The sequence below is a fragment of the Barbus barbus genome, assembly GCF_936440315.1.
Source record: "Barbus barbus genome assembly, chromosome: 42".
Taxonomy (NCBI): domain Eukaryota; kingdom Metazoa; phylum Chordata; class Actinopteri; order Cypriniformes; family Cyprinidae; genus Barbus; species Barbus barbus.
In genome coordinates this window covers 14,820,738-14,834,558 of record NC_136720.1, presented here as the reverse complement: position 1 = coordinate 14,834,558, position 13,821 = coordinate 14,820,738, and the positions used below count along the sequence as shown (strand labels likewise).

Here is a 13,821-nt window from a genome sequence, read left to right as displayed (position 1 = left end):
CTGAAAGAACAACCAAATCTAAGGACCACTGGCAGCACTCACCGCGGTTAGGGGCTCCTCAGGGTCCTCATTTATCCGAAGCTCCTTGAACATAATGAAGATGTCAATCAAGTCCACAGTATTGGTGCATTTCAAAAAGCAGTCGTACTCTTTTCGGATGAAGTCATAGTTTCGTGGAAGAGGGGTATCGTTGTGGGATAGCTGGAGCTTATCCAGAAGGAAGTATTTCCAGGCAGCCAAGACTTCACTCAAAGCAACACCAAAGTCCCCATGTTCCTGTCAGGAGCAGAGCAAACACAGGGACAAGCATATTACGCAGAACCACTCCACAGAAAATGTACAGATACGGAACAAAATGTATGATTCAAACTTGTGTGACTCATTCTTTTTCCTACCGCAGCACGTATAGACTGCAAGCAAAGCAAACATTAATGTTAAAAGTGGAAATCCTATAAAATGATGTTCAAAAGTGTTTCACCCACTAAATAAAACGATCAACAGAAGAATTCCAGGAAAAATAGATAATTTGACCATTTGCACAAAGTTCACATGATCTGTGTCACATATTTGACATAATTAGTGATATAAAAACATACTTATTCAAAGAATAAATTTTTTGAATAATTTTTGATGTACCAGTATACACCATATACACTTTTTCCATAAGAAAAAAACTGCATTACTACAAGTAAAAATAACTGTTTTCTGTTTCATTATATTTTAAAAATGTAATTTATCCCTGCGATGACAAAAAACAAACAAATTTTCAGCAGCCCTTACTCCAGTCTTCAGTGTCACATGATCCTTCAGAAATTATTCTAATATACTGATTTTGTGCTTAAGAAACATTAAGAATAATGCTGAAAACAGTTGTTTAATTTATATATATATATATATATATATATATATATATATATATATATATATATATATATATATATATATATATTCTAATTTTTTATTTTCTATTAGGCCTATATTATATAAAAAAAACAACAACTTATTTTAATAAGAAATCATCTATTTCTTTACAAATAAACATTGACCGAAACAAATAAAACTGACCCAAACATTTGAAAAGTAGTGTATATCCATTTACAAACCTGAAATCCATGCTTTGGTGATTTTAGCCAGTAACTAATAACAAGCCCAGATACCAAAAATATAGAACAAGTTCATAAATTACCTGCTTGTTGACCCCAGCCATAGCAAGTTGTAGGACCATCAGCATCCCATCAGCCCCTTGGATGGTGGTCCTCTCAGAGTCTAACACTCTGTGACATTCTCTCCTGAAGACCTTGGTCATGGTTTTCAGGCTATCCTCCATAACCACCATTATTCAACGTTTACAAAATGAACTGCAGGGCCAGAAAATTGAGCAGGTCAGCACTGAAATGATCATGAGCAGACAGCAGAACATACATGCAAGCCAGTCAGCATCACACATACCTTTCCAAATCTACCCCTGGCCTGAGCTAGAACACAAAGACCGAAGACATCAAGCAAATCACAATAATAGTCAGAAACAAGAGGAGCCCCTTTGCACTTAATTAGGAACAGAACCTCCAAACATCTTAGGTCAACTTACCAACACTGATATTTAGACGCGTCCTAGGTCTCTAATGTGAAACACATGGGAAAACAGACGTCAGAGTAGTTGTAAGTTATTATAAACGGACCGATGCCTGTAAATTTAAATCCACACGCCAGGACGCCTGGACCAATCACAGAGCGCGATGAGTTAGCCACGCCCCCACCAAACAGGAAGTCAATAGCCCCAGCAGAACGGTCCCGTTTCGTTTCAAACCACATACGAGTGCAGGGGCAGTACATTTCCCCAGGACTATAAATTATTTCATTTCGTCTAGACAAACTAGAAATAAACTAAACCACTAATTTGTGTGTTACGATTGTTTATAGCGTTTGCATTTTAAGTATATATATCTCCCATAATAAAAAAAGATTTAAAAAAAACAGCATCTACAAATATATTGCTCCAGGGGTAAAATAAAAATGTACAATAAACTAGAGAAGTGCATCAATGCGTATTTTTGTTTGGCTTTGTTTCTAATGCCACTCATTTCTTTGTGCTAGCGTCATGATTACGTCACTAACCTGGAAGTAAACAAACGCGATCACGTGATCAGAAAGCGCGCTGAGAACAAGCACCGCATGGGTTTTAATGCGCCAGAACTCACTTTCTCAGCCAGACGATCAACCGAGTATATACAATTATTCCAGGTTTGTCTCATAAAGCTTTAATACTTTTTTTTTTTTTTTTAGAATGTATGGCTCGCTGCACATTAGCCTGCTGTCTCTGATCTAAGAGTAATTAATTCGTGACTTCGACACTGAAATGAATGTATGGAGACTGTAAAGAAATATAAAGAGTTAAATATTTATTATCAAAATATATGTGAGGTACAGTAGAGATTAAGTTCTAGGGTTATTTTAGTTTTAAAAACTTCTATTCGTTAAATTTAGGAAACTTTCTTCATAAAAATACAGCAATGTCTGGACACCACGTTACATCATATCAGATAATCCTTCTTCTTGTTCTTTTTTTGCTAACCATTATGGCATTTTTCCTCCAATAAAAAGTGCTAATTTGTGTTTCTCCATGTTGTTTATAATTTAGAGTGGAATGTAACTCCATTTCATCCAAACAGCAAGGATTCATTTGATGGAAGATGCCAGATGAAACAGTTCGCTCTGCAAGCTACACAGTGTCCTGTGAGGACTATGTTCATGTGGTAGAGTTCAGTCCATTTGACTGTGGCTCACCTGTGTCACTTCTGGCGTATGGAGGAAACCAGTATGTAGTCGTGGGCACTTGTCGTTTTAAGGTGAGGACAGTTATTCAACAGACTGATCAGTCTGTGTGTACCTCACTGCAGGGTTACATTCCTGCTCTAACACACCTGTCTATGATTTGAGCAGTGATGAACTGGTTCAGGTGTGTTTGTTTAGAGGTGAAAATAAACACTTAAGGAATTTGCAATCTATCCTCCCTAAACAATAGAACTTTTTCACATTTTTGGGCTTCTTAGCAGCGGAAGTCATCATAGTTGGATAAACTTCAAGAGCAGTGAGTGGGAGAGTACCACAGATATGTTTTTTGCATTCTCATTTGCCCAAATAGCAAAAGAAAAACTCCACGATAGTGCTTTCATAACTTTCAGTCAAAGGAAAGAAATTGAGAGAGACTGATGATGGCAGTCAGATGAGAGAATGATGTCAAATTTACTGCCCCTCCCATAAACGCTGTATTAAAAACACCCTCACATTGAAAAGGGTCCATATTCAAGATAACTAATCTCGATTACTAGTTAGGATATTTTGGATGGTATGTGAACTGGGATGCTGGGTGGCCAGAGTTCTCTCTGGCAGGTTCAAGTAGTCACTTTTTTACCAACAAAACATCCATACTTGCATGAAACTCAAGGGCTGTGTTCAGAAAGCATTACTAGCACACTGCGTACTGGGCAGTATACCCTTTAAATTCATTTTTAAAATGGTTTGAAAACCAAGGGGTCAAGGTTTGGTTGGTTACCATGGTCCTGTTAGCCATACCAGAAAACTTTTGGGTTCCTAGAAGGATTGTTTTCTATTGACCACCATTCAAAATTAGCTGTGTATACTGGCTAAATATTTTACAACCAACTACAAGTTGCATATCAAGTGTAAATTCCATTCATTTATAATAGACGTTTGAAATAAACTGTTAAAGTGAGCATTATTATTGCATTTTGTTCATTTGTTACACTAGTTTATCAAGTTATTGAATTAAAGATCAAGTTATTTTATGGGATTATGGGAATTATTGTATCGTATACAACAAGATATATCTTATACTTCAAGATATGGGAGATAAAGTATCGTAGGTTGTCTGGGAAATTCAGACATTCAGAAAATGTACACAATGGCTGTATCATTGAATATTTCCTTACTAAATAGCAGGGGAAAAAACTTAATAAAACAGCAGGCAAAAAGTACCCATATTACTGACTACTTCTGACGAGATTCTGAAGTGGACATCCAGTGGCCATTTTACTATCCCATGAAGCCACAGGAGAGGATTTGTCAGTGGCAATGAAGTGATGCAACTGATGCTGTAGTTCATAGACAATGACAACATGGTCAATGTTGTACGTCCCGATTGCATTCATACTACATATACATATTTTACATTCGCATAAGTAAGTGCATATTCAGAAGAAATGCCTACTCCGAGAGTATGCGATTTCAGCCTATGTACGTAGTATGCATAGTACAGAAATAGTACTGTTGTGAATATAACCATCCATATCTGTATGAAAAGAGAAAACACTGTTTACTAGGATGCTGCATGAGAACAGATCATTTCTTGTCTTCATGTCAGCATTTAAATGATGATGTGCACAGCCTAGTGATTTCTATTTCTGCAGGAGGAAGATACAGAGGTCGAGGATGTAGAGTTCACTTCTGTGCAAGTGTTCTTGCATGGAGTACGTGTGGATGCTATCGCATGGAGCCCTGAAACGCGTCTGGATCAGCTCCCTCAAGTCATCAGGTACAGTTTTGAGCATGTGCCGCTTTTTTATGTTGGGGAGAAACCAAATCAAATTGATGGATTATAATGTGACTTTGTGTGTGTAATGTAAGATGTGGAATTATGATGATGTATGGAAGGAGCACAGATCTCAATACCAGACACCATACAGTTCTTCATCTACAAACGGGTTCTCTTCATTAGAGGCTCAGACACGGTATATGATAATTGATTTATTTTACCGCACAAATTCTGATATTCTTTTAAATGTTAGATAAATATGCTTTTTCTGTATTGCACTATTGAATTTCCCGTTCTAATTGATGTCTGAGTCAATTGGGATATTTGAGAGTTGAGATATTTTACCACACATGCACAAACATACTCATTTTTGTTCAAACAAATGTGCTTTCTCAGAACATGTTTTTATCACTGAGAGACCCATTTTCCAGAGATCGATTCATTACCAAGATTTGTATGTTCATGTCAAGCTGTGGAAAGTGTCTGTCACAGCTGTAGTTTGATCTGGTTTGTATCAAAAGTCTAATAAGATGTTGTCAGTCTGACATGTTCTTCGTTAAGCTGTGAACTTGGGAGGGTTCTGCTCCCGGTAGGGAAGTTTCCTGTAGGTTTAGCAGCATGGGAAGGGCAGAGTTATTTCCTGGCCATGCTGTGGTCAGGGCGGAACGTGTAGCGTGCTTAACTGTGTGCGCTGCCCTTTATTTGGGTTTATTTTCTTCTTCACTGTAGGTGTACCTCTTGGGAACGGAGTACTAGAGATCTTATTAAGGTTTCCTGGGCATGTGGGTTGACATGGAGTCAGAGGTTATTGACGGGTTGACTCGTTGCCTGCTTGTACTGCTGGCATGTAAATGATTGGTACCGTTGTGATGTTACGCCATCCGCGCAACAATCTAGCCAAAGACAACTCGCAAATGAACATGTTGATATGATGTGATGGTAATCTGACCTTTCGTGGCAAGAACTTGTGTGATTTTTGTTTGTTATAAGATGGAAGAAGATTTTGTGTCTGTGTGTGGTATGGTAACATAAAAATGTGCGTGCAACTCTCTAACTAAAAGTGTTTTTCTTGTCAGAGGTGAGTTAGTGTAATTGTGTGAATAATTGCTGCTGCTGATTAGTGGCAGAGCTGTTTTATTAGGTTTGGTTGGATTTTGAACAGACAAATGTGAAAATGGCGTGATGAAATTCTGACTTTGGTTGTTTGTCTTTAACATTTGTAATCTCTCCAGTGTTTTATCTTCTGACTGTGGTTTATTACACACCCACGTACATGATGGTGACTAAATGCAGTGTATTATTTTATCCTTTTTTTTTTTTTCTAATTTCAGGTTTTGCACCGCAGCGGCTGATAGAAAAGTCAGGCTGTGGACATCTGAACTTCAAAACAATTGTGATCTAAAGGTAGCTCTTTCTTCTCCTGTACACTCACAGTATATTTGCTGTGATTTTGCTGGTAATAGAAAATTAAAGGAGTACTTCTCGCAGAAATGAAAATTCAGTCATCAATTACTCACCCTCATGTTGTTCCAAACCTGTATGAGTTTCTTTCTTATGTTGAACATAAAAGAAGATATTTTGAAGAACCAAACAGTTGTTGGTCCCTATGGACTTCTATAGTAGGAATATAAATACTATTTAAGTTAATGGGGACCATCAACTGTTTGAGTACCAGCATTCTTCAAAATATCTTCTTTTATGTTCAGCATGAAAAAGAAACTCATACAGGTTTGGAACAACATGAAGGTGTGTAAATGATGGCTTAAGTTTCATTTTTGGATGAACTATCTCTAGCAATGTGCTTTTAATGGCAAAATGGCAGTGGAGGAAAATTCTGTGAATGATTTTAAATGGTCTGAATCAATTCAAAAGAATGTTTGATTGAACTGTCCATGAGCTTCATCACTTTGAAAAGGTTCACGGATGTTGTCAAAAAGCAGAAAAATATCAGCTTTTTGATGATATCATACCAGATATGATATCTGTTATAGCCTTATTGTACACCCATCTGTACAGTAATATTTCTTTCTGTCCTTGGCTGACTTATTCACTGTATGATCGTTGTATTCAATTTCTATGATTTCTTGTGTTGCCTAGGTGATGGAAGGCCACACCAGCTACATCAATCATCTAGTTTTTGAGCCTGCAGAAGGAAAGCAAATAGCCTCTGTCAGCGATGACCACACTTGCAGGTTAGTTGCACTGCAGTCCGAGTGTATGAGTGTGAGAAAGTGAAATATATGTGTGTGTGTGTGAGTGCGTTCTGTTCTCTGTTAATGATGCAGAAAGTCTTGACCAAATTTCCACACTGAAACCTGACACTAAACACAACACGGCTCGCCGTTGGTCTGCGTAAGCATCAACCACCACTTGCTTGCAGAGTTTTTCTAAGTAATTGGTTAAACGTGGAAATCCAATCAGCAGCCGTGGCTTTTCCTCTCCACGGCCACAGTTAACGAGCTCCTCGAACGTGGCCCCACCAATCAGCCACTGAGGTAAGTGCGGTTTCCTGGCAGTCAGAGGTAATGTAAGAGAGCACTCCTGGAGTCTCGGGTCTTCCCTTTTGCGTCAGAACCATGTAATTGACACACCTGGATGTAGCAGCACTGCGGCCTGCCACAACTCAATGGCCCGGCCTTTCTCTTCATAGCTTGCAAACCCTAATGGCTTCAAGGTGGACGTGGACCAAGACGGTAGTTTTCCTTATAGACATCCAAAATTCAGCTATTGGATCCTTTATGCAGACCTTGCCATGACAGTTTTATGATATACATCTTAAAGTTTGGATGGTGTAACCAAGTTTTCTCTACATGATCAGGTGCTTTTGCCGTTTCTGTGCCATTGCATTATAGACATTACATCCCTTTCTTGATATTAACCATCATCTTTCACGTCATCTGTGCTGGGATGTTTGTGGATCTGCTTCAAGCCCAGTGCATTTCTTGGTGCACACACTGCCAGTGTCAGCATGTGACCTAATGTCAGCACTGACCCATTGCGCTGCAATAATGTTTTCATACACTCTTCATCTGGGTGGTGCGACATTGAGAATAGGAGTGCGCTGCTCTTCTCGCAGCTGTTTTATTGATGTTGGTAAAACTTCAGGCTGTGATTAAAGGAGGAATGACAGATCTTTATCATAGTCAAGGGTGAGACCGTTTCAGTTTGCAGCTTCGGCAGTAATGGGCTTCTTCTCTGCTGGAGCCTGTATGTGCTGAAGCCCCTTTTGTAATCCCTAACACCCCTAAGATTGGCCCAGTTAGAAGCAGCCTATTATTTTGATTAAGTAATAACCATCTTTTATGAATAAATCATGGCCCACCCGACAGCACAGTAAGGTGCAAACCACTGCAGTTACCATATATTACTAATCCTGAACTGCCAGCTCAAATGAGAGATTTGATATGATGATTTGAGATTTGGTGTCTCGCTGTGGTCGTGCTCATAAGGAAAAAAGCCAAATGTTACCCAGAGTGCCCGCCAAAACCATAGTTTACACATGCCATCAGAATTTAGTATATATATGTAGCTTTGGGCAGTGGATTTTGAGTCAGAGATAGTGTGTTTGGTGGGAGAGTAGAGAGGCCACTGAAGGGATCGAAGCAGGAAACATCCGCCATAAGCCTCAGTCTCCCTCTCCTGTGGAGCCAGAGAAAACAGTAGAGCGCTCCATCTGCAGAAAGATTTAAATTCTGTCACGTTGAGAAAATATGGGACGCAGGAGGAACAGTGAGGTGGAACAAGAGAAAGATCAGGTTAATGTTAGAGAAAGAGAGTGAACCTTTTCCAGTCAGGCCACACAAACTGAGCTTTTGACACAAATGTGGCTCTCAGCTAGAACGTTTATGCATGTGTGACACACCTTCCCTGTTGAAAATACCACCTGTTCTGGTCAGCAGCTTATGTTAAGGATGCTGGTCTGCAGCATGGGATGCTAGTATGGTTATGTCCCTACAAGGTTTCTTAACTTGCAGTCTCCGTTAGCAGACCTGTTGAAATTCATGCTGTTCTTTTCAGCAGGGTTGTTCTTCCACATAGGTATTTAAATTTGATCTTGCCTGCCTTTTAAGATATCGCCAGTGAGGGTTTGATCAACCACCTCAATTATAGAATCGCCTTGATTTCAAACCGTTTTAGATCTCCTTTAGTGTTATGTAATTCTGTGTGTGTGCCGGGGAAAGAGTGCAACCTGTTTCCTTTGAAGATCAGAGGAGGTTTTTGGTATAGTAGTGTTGCAGGCCTTAGTGCCACCTACAGATTACTTTAGGGAGTGCAGGTCACACAAGGAAATGCTGAGTTGACAGAGTTCAAGCTAGGAGAATGAGACATACCTTCAGTTCCAGAGGAAGACAGGTGTTTTGTAGGGCAGAAAAGGGGTTTGACCCAAAATAGAACATCATAACATAAGTAACTTATTTGAAACATAGGTAGCAACTCTAGCTGATGCACAAATAGCACTCCTCATGTGATGGCCAAAGGAGATTTGACTATAAATTGATTCCAATCCTCCTGGAGGGCCACTTAATAGATAAGTGTGTTGGAACAGGCTGGAGTTAAACTCCATAGGAAGATGATCTCCCAGGAGCAGGACTGGACACCCCGGCAGTAGAGTTTGGACGTGGCATTCAGCTAAATTGATGACACAAAATCTAAGATTATCAAAATACTTTCTAAGGAGGATACTTTCAATGCTGCCTTAGAATTTCACTAACACAAGGTCCCTTGGAAGGGAAACTGTTTCTTTTAACTTTTTGGAACTGTGTTCCAAAAGCCCATATGATGCCTTAAAAGGGTTACACAAAAATTGTACCTTTAGAGGTACAACAGCTTGTCACTGGGGCAGTACTCTCAAAGGGACACCTTAGTGCAGGGCTGGGCAACTTCGGTTCTTTGTTTGATTAGGGTTGGAACTAAACTCTGCAGGACAGTGCCTTCCAAGATCAAAGTTGCCCAGCCCTGCCTTAGCGCCTTCTTTATCCCTAAAGGGTACATATTAGTACCTTAGAATATATACCTCAAAGGTAGTAATATGTACTCTCATAGTAAAATTATGAACCAGCTCACTAGGTTTTGCGTAACCGAGACATTATGTCCTATAAAGTAAGTCTGGTGACGATAGCTGTTTTCGGGTTGGTTTCACCCTCCTCGCATCTGTTTCTTTGTGAGGTTTTAACCTTTTTATTCTCTTTATCATTGATAAATTATACTAGACCACAAAAGAGTGTCATTTTGGCTGCTGAGAGCACTTGCATGTAAACAAAATCACTAACACTGTTGGTTTAAACAGGTCAGGTCAGAACTGTTATTCACACCATCTCAGTCAAAGAATTGGCCCCTGACCCGGTCGCCACCATAAATGTTTGTTTCAACAGTTCTTAACTCAATTTCAGCATTTCTCGCCCCTGCCCCATCTGAAAAATCACATTGCATGCTCAGGTCAGCTTCCCGGTTGTGCAGTGTGGGAAAACACAGACAAGCCAGACAGACCCTCCCCTTGTTTTTTCTCTTAGATCTTTTGTGACTTCAAACACTTCCCTCTCTTTCATCTCATATTGTATATGGCTGCCGCATGTTATTCCACAATGCTGCGTCAGTCATTGAAGAGCCTTACGCAATAGCAGTAGCACACTGTCTGTGATGCTTCCCACTGTGTTTGTGTGCTTAGTGTCTTAATCCTCATTTGGCTTTGTCAGGGTTGTAGAGAGCTAACTTTTCGCCCTCTTGAATACCCTGGTCGTTGTCAAGGCTGGCGGTTTTGGTTTTGCATGCAATTGAACTCTTGCTTGGCGAGGGGTTCTGAGTAAAGGGGTTTTAACCATGTTTGTGTGGTGTGGTCTGAAACCTCACTCATAATCGGCAAAGGAGCTTGATCAGAGCATAGTTGCCCCAGACAAGAGGAGACCGTTCAGGAGTTCCTGGCAAATGTTGGGCAGAGCTTAGGTACTTACAAAGACCCTCGTCTGGGAGCTGTTGAGCATGGGGCATGTCCTCCAAGTACCGCCCAGCTGCAGATATTAATCTACCCAACTGCACGGTTGACATTCAGACAGGCTTTGGAGTGCTTTTGGCATTCATTTGATGAAGACTTCTCAATGACCTCATCAACCAAGCGTTTGTGCGTCTTTCCTATTAATGGAGGGCTTCTTCTCCCCCCCTCTCCTTCTCTTCTCCCACACTTTCCCAGAAAACCTCCACAGTTTCAACTCATTTGAGAGAACTTGTGGTTCTCTTCACTCGGGCCTCTGTGATGTGGTAAACCCAAGATCTGATCTCCAGTGAAACCTTCCAGAATCTGATCTCCAGTCTTCTCCGTCCAAATGATTTATTGCATCTGCTTGCAGGCCTCTTGCTGTATCTGTACTTGCGCTAGCGTGCCTTCACAAACTTCCTCGGCCAAATTTGGAGTGAAAATTTTGTGTTCTTAGGAAGAAAAAGCTGGGAGGTATTGGCAATCCTGCTTCTGAGTGGAACTCCAGGTCAGCTGCAGGCAAGGGTTTGTGTAGTTCACCTGGTACATGGTGCTGGCGACTCCGAGGTCACTGCTTTGATTCCTAAGGAACACATACTGATGAAATGTATACTTTGATTGCAAAGTGTCCTGAATGCTAGTGTAGCTTCTCGTCTATAGCTTGAAATCTGTATCTATTTAAGTTGTATTCAAAACACTATAGTCTTCAGTCATTCTGTTGATTTATTTTAGGTTAGTGGTTAATGGTTTTTCATTGGCAAGAAGTTATTTTTAGTAATCTGACTTCCTTCCGTGTGCCTAATTGAGTTCTTTTTAGGATTATGCCGCATTTGATTAGTGTCCTGTTTCTGACAGTGCTTTTTTTTTTTTTTTTTTTTTTTAAACTGATTTAATTTTTTTTACTTTCAGACTTAGTCTGTTTGTGTGTGTGCATGTTTTAAAGGGTTAGAACACATGGGGATGGGCGTGATGTAATAACCCATTCATGGCCTCATTATTTTTTATTCCTGTTGCTGAACCATTTGCTATGTCACCATGACCTGCAACTTTATTGCACCACTTAAAATGTAGATAAAATTTTGAATTTCTTAACACTGGATAGTAATATGGGGAAAAGAACATCCACACAGTTAAAAGTGCACATCTTGATTAAATCCCTAGTACTTTCAGAGACTTTTTCACTGTTTATCATGTAAAGTTAACCTACACAATGTTTTGAACAAGTTCTATATTTTGGCCATCATGCAAGATAGATGTTGTGGTGAACATTACAGCTGTCCACATAATTAATGTCTGATTATATTGTTGCTTTTCTTCTTAAAGAGTGTGGGACCTTGATGGTAATGAAACCATTTCATTCAGACTACGTTCCCCTGGTGTAAGTGTCTGTTGGCACCCTGAGGACCTCTGTAAGGTCAGTAACAAGTCTGACAGAACTAATGGTTATATGGGATGTAGATTTCGATGTGAACTTTCGGTAAGGTATATTTCTTTAATACAGTTGATGGTGGCGGAGAAGAAAGGCACAATACGGTTTTATGACCTTGTTACACAACACGCAATTCTGTCTCTGGACAGCGGGCAGGTGCCGCTCATGTCAGCTGACTGGTGTCTCACAAACACTATTAAGGTTGGAGCTGTGGTGGCCAACGATTGGGTGATCTGGGACATTACCCGCTCTAGGTAAATGCGATTTTGTCTCTGTGGCTAAAATGCATTATGTTTGGAGTTCAGTGAGTTGCTTTTACAGCACAACTATTATGTGGTCGACATGACCTATCTCCCCTGTTCCACATAATTTAGTTAATCTTTCTGAGAATCAAGAATTTGTCCATTATGTTCATCAACCCTTAAAACCTTCTGAAGTCTTACATGAACTCCTCCACACTAAATCACAATTACGACATTCAACTGAGCAGTTTTGTTAAAGGTGGAATAAATTAAACTTTCGGTAAATGATGCTGATGTGTTTTGCCTGTAGTTATCCACTCGAGAAGAGACCAGCTCATGTTGACAAGGCAAGACATTTCAGGTAATTTTTTTTTGTCTAAAAATTATTTTCTTTGTTGGACTGCATCCATGACTATAATCCCGGTGGCCTCTCTTCTACAGATGGTCAAGGGCAAATGAGAATCTTTTCGCTACCACAGGCTATCCGGGAAAAGTCAACAGTCAGTTACTGGTGCATCATCTGGGCCATCCACAGGTTTGTAAAATTATGTACTTCGCTATTTGAGTTTAAAATAGATTTGCATTCCAATGGTATACAATTGTCACTGCAGCCTGTGATGATTGGTTCTGCATCTGTGGGGGCTGGTCTAAGCTGGCATAGGACCCTGCCTCTATGTGTTATCGGTGGGGACCGAAAGCTGTTCTTCTGGATGACAGAGATGTAACCTGGATAGAACTGGAGAGTGTTCTGTTTTCCTTTTTCAATAAATTCATATTTTTCTTGCACTGTCACTGTACGTACTACACTGTGTCTTGTTTTATAGGTCACTTGGGTTAGAACTCAGACTAACAATTGTGGGATACAAGACTCTCTTTCTCTCTCCCCAGTTTTTTCCCTTTTTCTGAAAAGCATTGTATCAGTGTTTTTGGTGTGGTGTTCTGTCAAGCAGGCTTAAAATTGAGCCAAAGGTCGTCGAACGGCAGGAGCTCGCAGTTTTCATTGCAGAACGCTGGAGTGTGGGACAAAAAGCTGTACAGGTGCTAATATAGACAGTCTCATTGACTCCACCAGGATAATAATCTGCAGTCCCATTCCTAACACTACAGGGGAACTTCCTCCACTCGACCGTGACGCATGTGTGGTGGGGGAGACGGACGCAATGCTATTTGTGCTTCAAGTGTTGAACCCTGAAGATGAAGACAAGCATGGGAAACTAAAGTGCAAGGAGAATACAAGATGGCGCGAGCTGTGTTTTTTTCCAAGAAAAGCACAGGAGACTGTCTAAAGGGGGAACAAGGGTCCTCTCAGGTTAATTGTGTTATGTTTGGGCAGGAAGGTGTGAGGCCAAAAGGTAGAGTAGTTGGATCAATGACAAATAAAAAACATTCACAATCTTAAAAAACCTTTTAAGAAATTTGCTGCTATAACTTTGGATTTATTATTTTTTAATTCATGAATCATGATGCAAAAAGTATTTCTTACAAATATCACTAATTATTAATTTATTAATCATTACATTTTTAGTCACATCACATGACAAGTGGAGAATGTTGGGGAGTATCTAGTTACAATTTAATTACAAAATAAATGAGCCCATAATCTGTTAATCAATAAAAATGTGTAAATTAC

General features: G+C 39.9%; 2 protein-coding genes across 4 annotated transcripts in view; one reads left to right on the top strand and one right to left on the bottom strand.

Moving 5' to 3' along the window:
• Nucleotides 1-2,117, bottom strand: part of LOC306861226 (PCNA-interacting partner-like) — a 16,954-nt gene extending 14,837 nt beyond the window's left edge. The window contains exons 1-4 of one of the 2 annotated variants that reach the window (XM_079403375.1): nucleotides 1,589-2,117; nucleotides 1,450-1,475; nucleotides 1,187-1,358; nucleotides 43-276 (exon numbers count right to left, since the gene is read on the bottom strand). In XM_079403375.1, coding sequence (XP_079259501.1) covers nucleotides 43-276; nucleotides 1,187-1,336 — 384 coding nt within the window. In that variant the 5' untranslated portion in view covers nucleotides 1,337-1,358; nucleotides 1,450-1,475; nucleotides 1,589-2,117. The remainder of the gene's footprint in view (nucleotides 1-42; nucleotides 277-1,186; nucleotides 1,359-1,449; nucleotides 1,476-1,588) is intronic. The other variant, XM_079403376.1, reaches the window with a different exon arrangement.
• On the top strand, nucleotides 1,795-13,821 carry LOC306861227 (nucleoporin Nup37-like). Of its 2 annotated transcripts, none has more exons than XM_079403377.1 (10): nucleotides 1,795-2,241; nucleotides 2,639-2,846; nucleotides 4,428-4,552; nucleotides 5,884-5,956; nucleotides 6,650-6,744; nucleotides 11,844-11,934; nucleotides 12,022-12,203; nucleotides 12,502-12,552; nucleotides 12,633-12,726; nucleotides 12,803-13,821. In XM_079403377.1, the coding sequence occupies exons 2-10, from the start codon at nucleotides 2,691-2,693 to the stop codon at nucleotides 12,914-12,916; spliced, it is 981 nt and encodes a 326-aa protein (XP_079259503.1). In that variant the 5' UTR covers nucleotides 1,795-2,241; nucleotides 2,639-2,690; the 3' UTR covers nucleotides 12,917-13,821. The 2 variants fall into 2 exon arrangements, with proteins under 2 accessions (XP_079259503.1, XP_079259504.1); XM_079403378.1 differs by having other exon boundaries at nucleotides 2,140-2,241; nucleotides 2,670-2,846.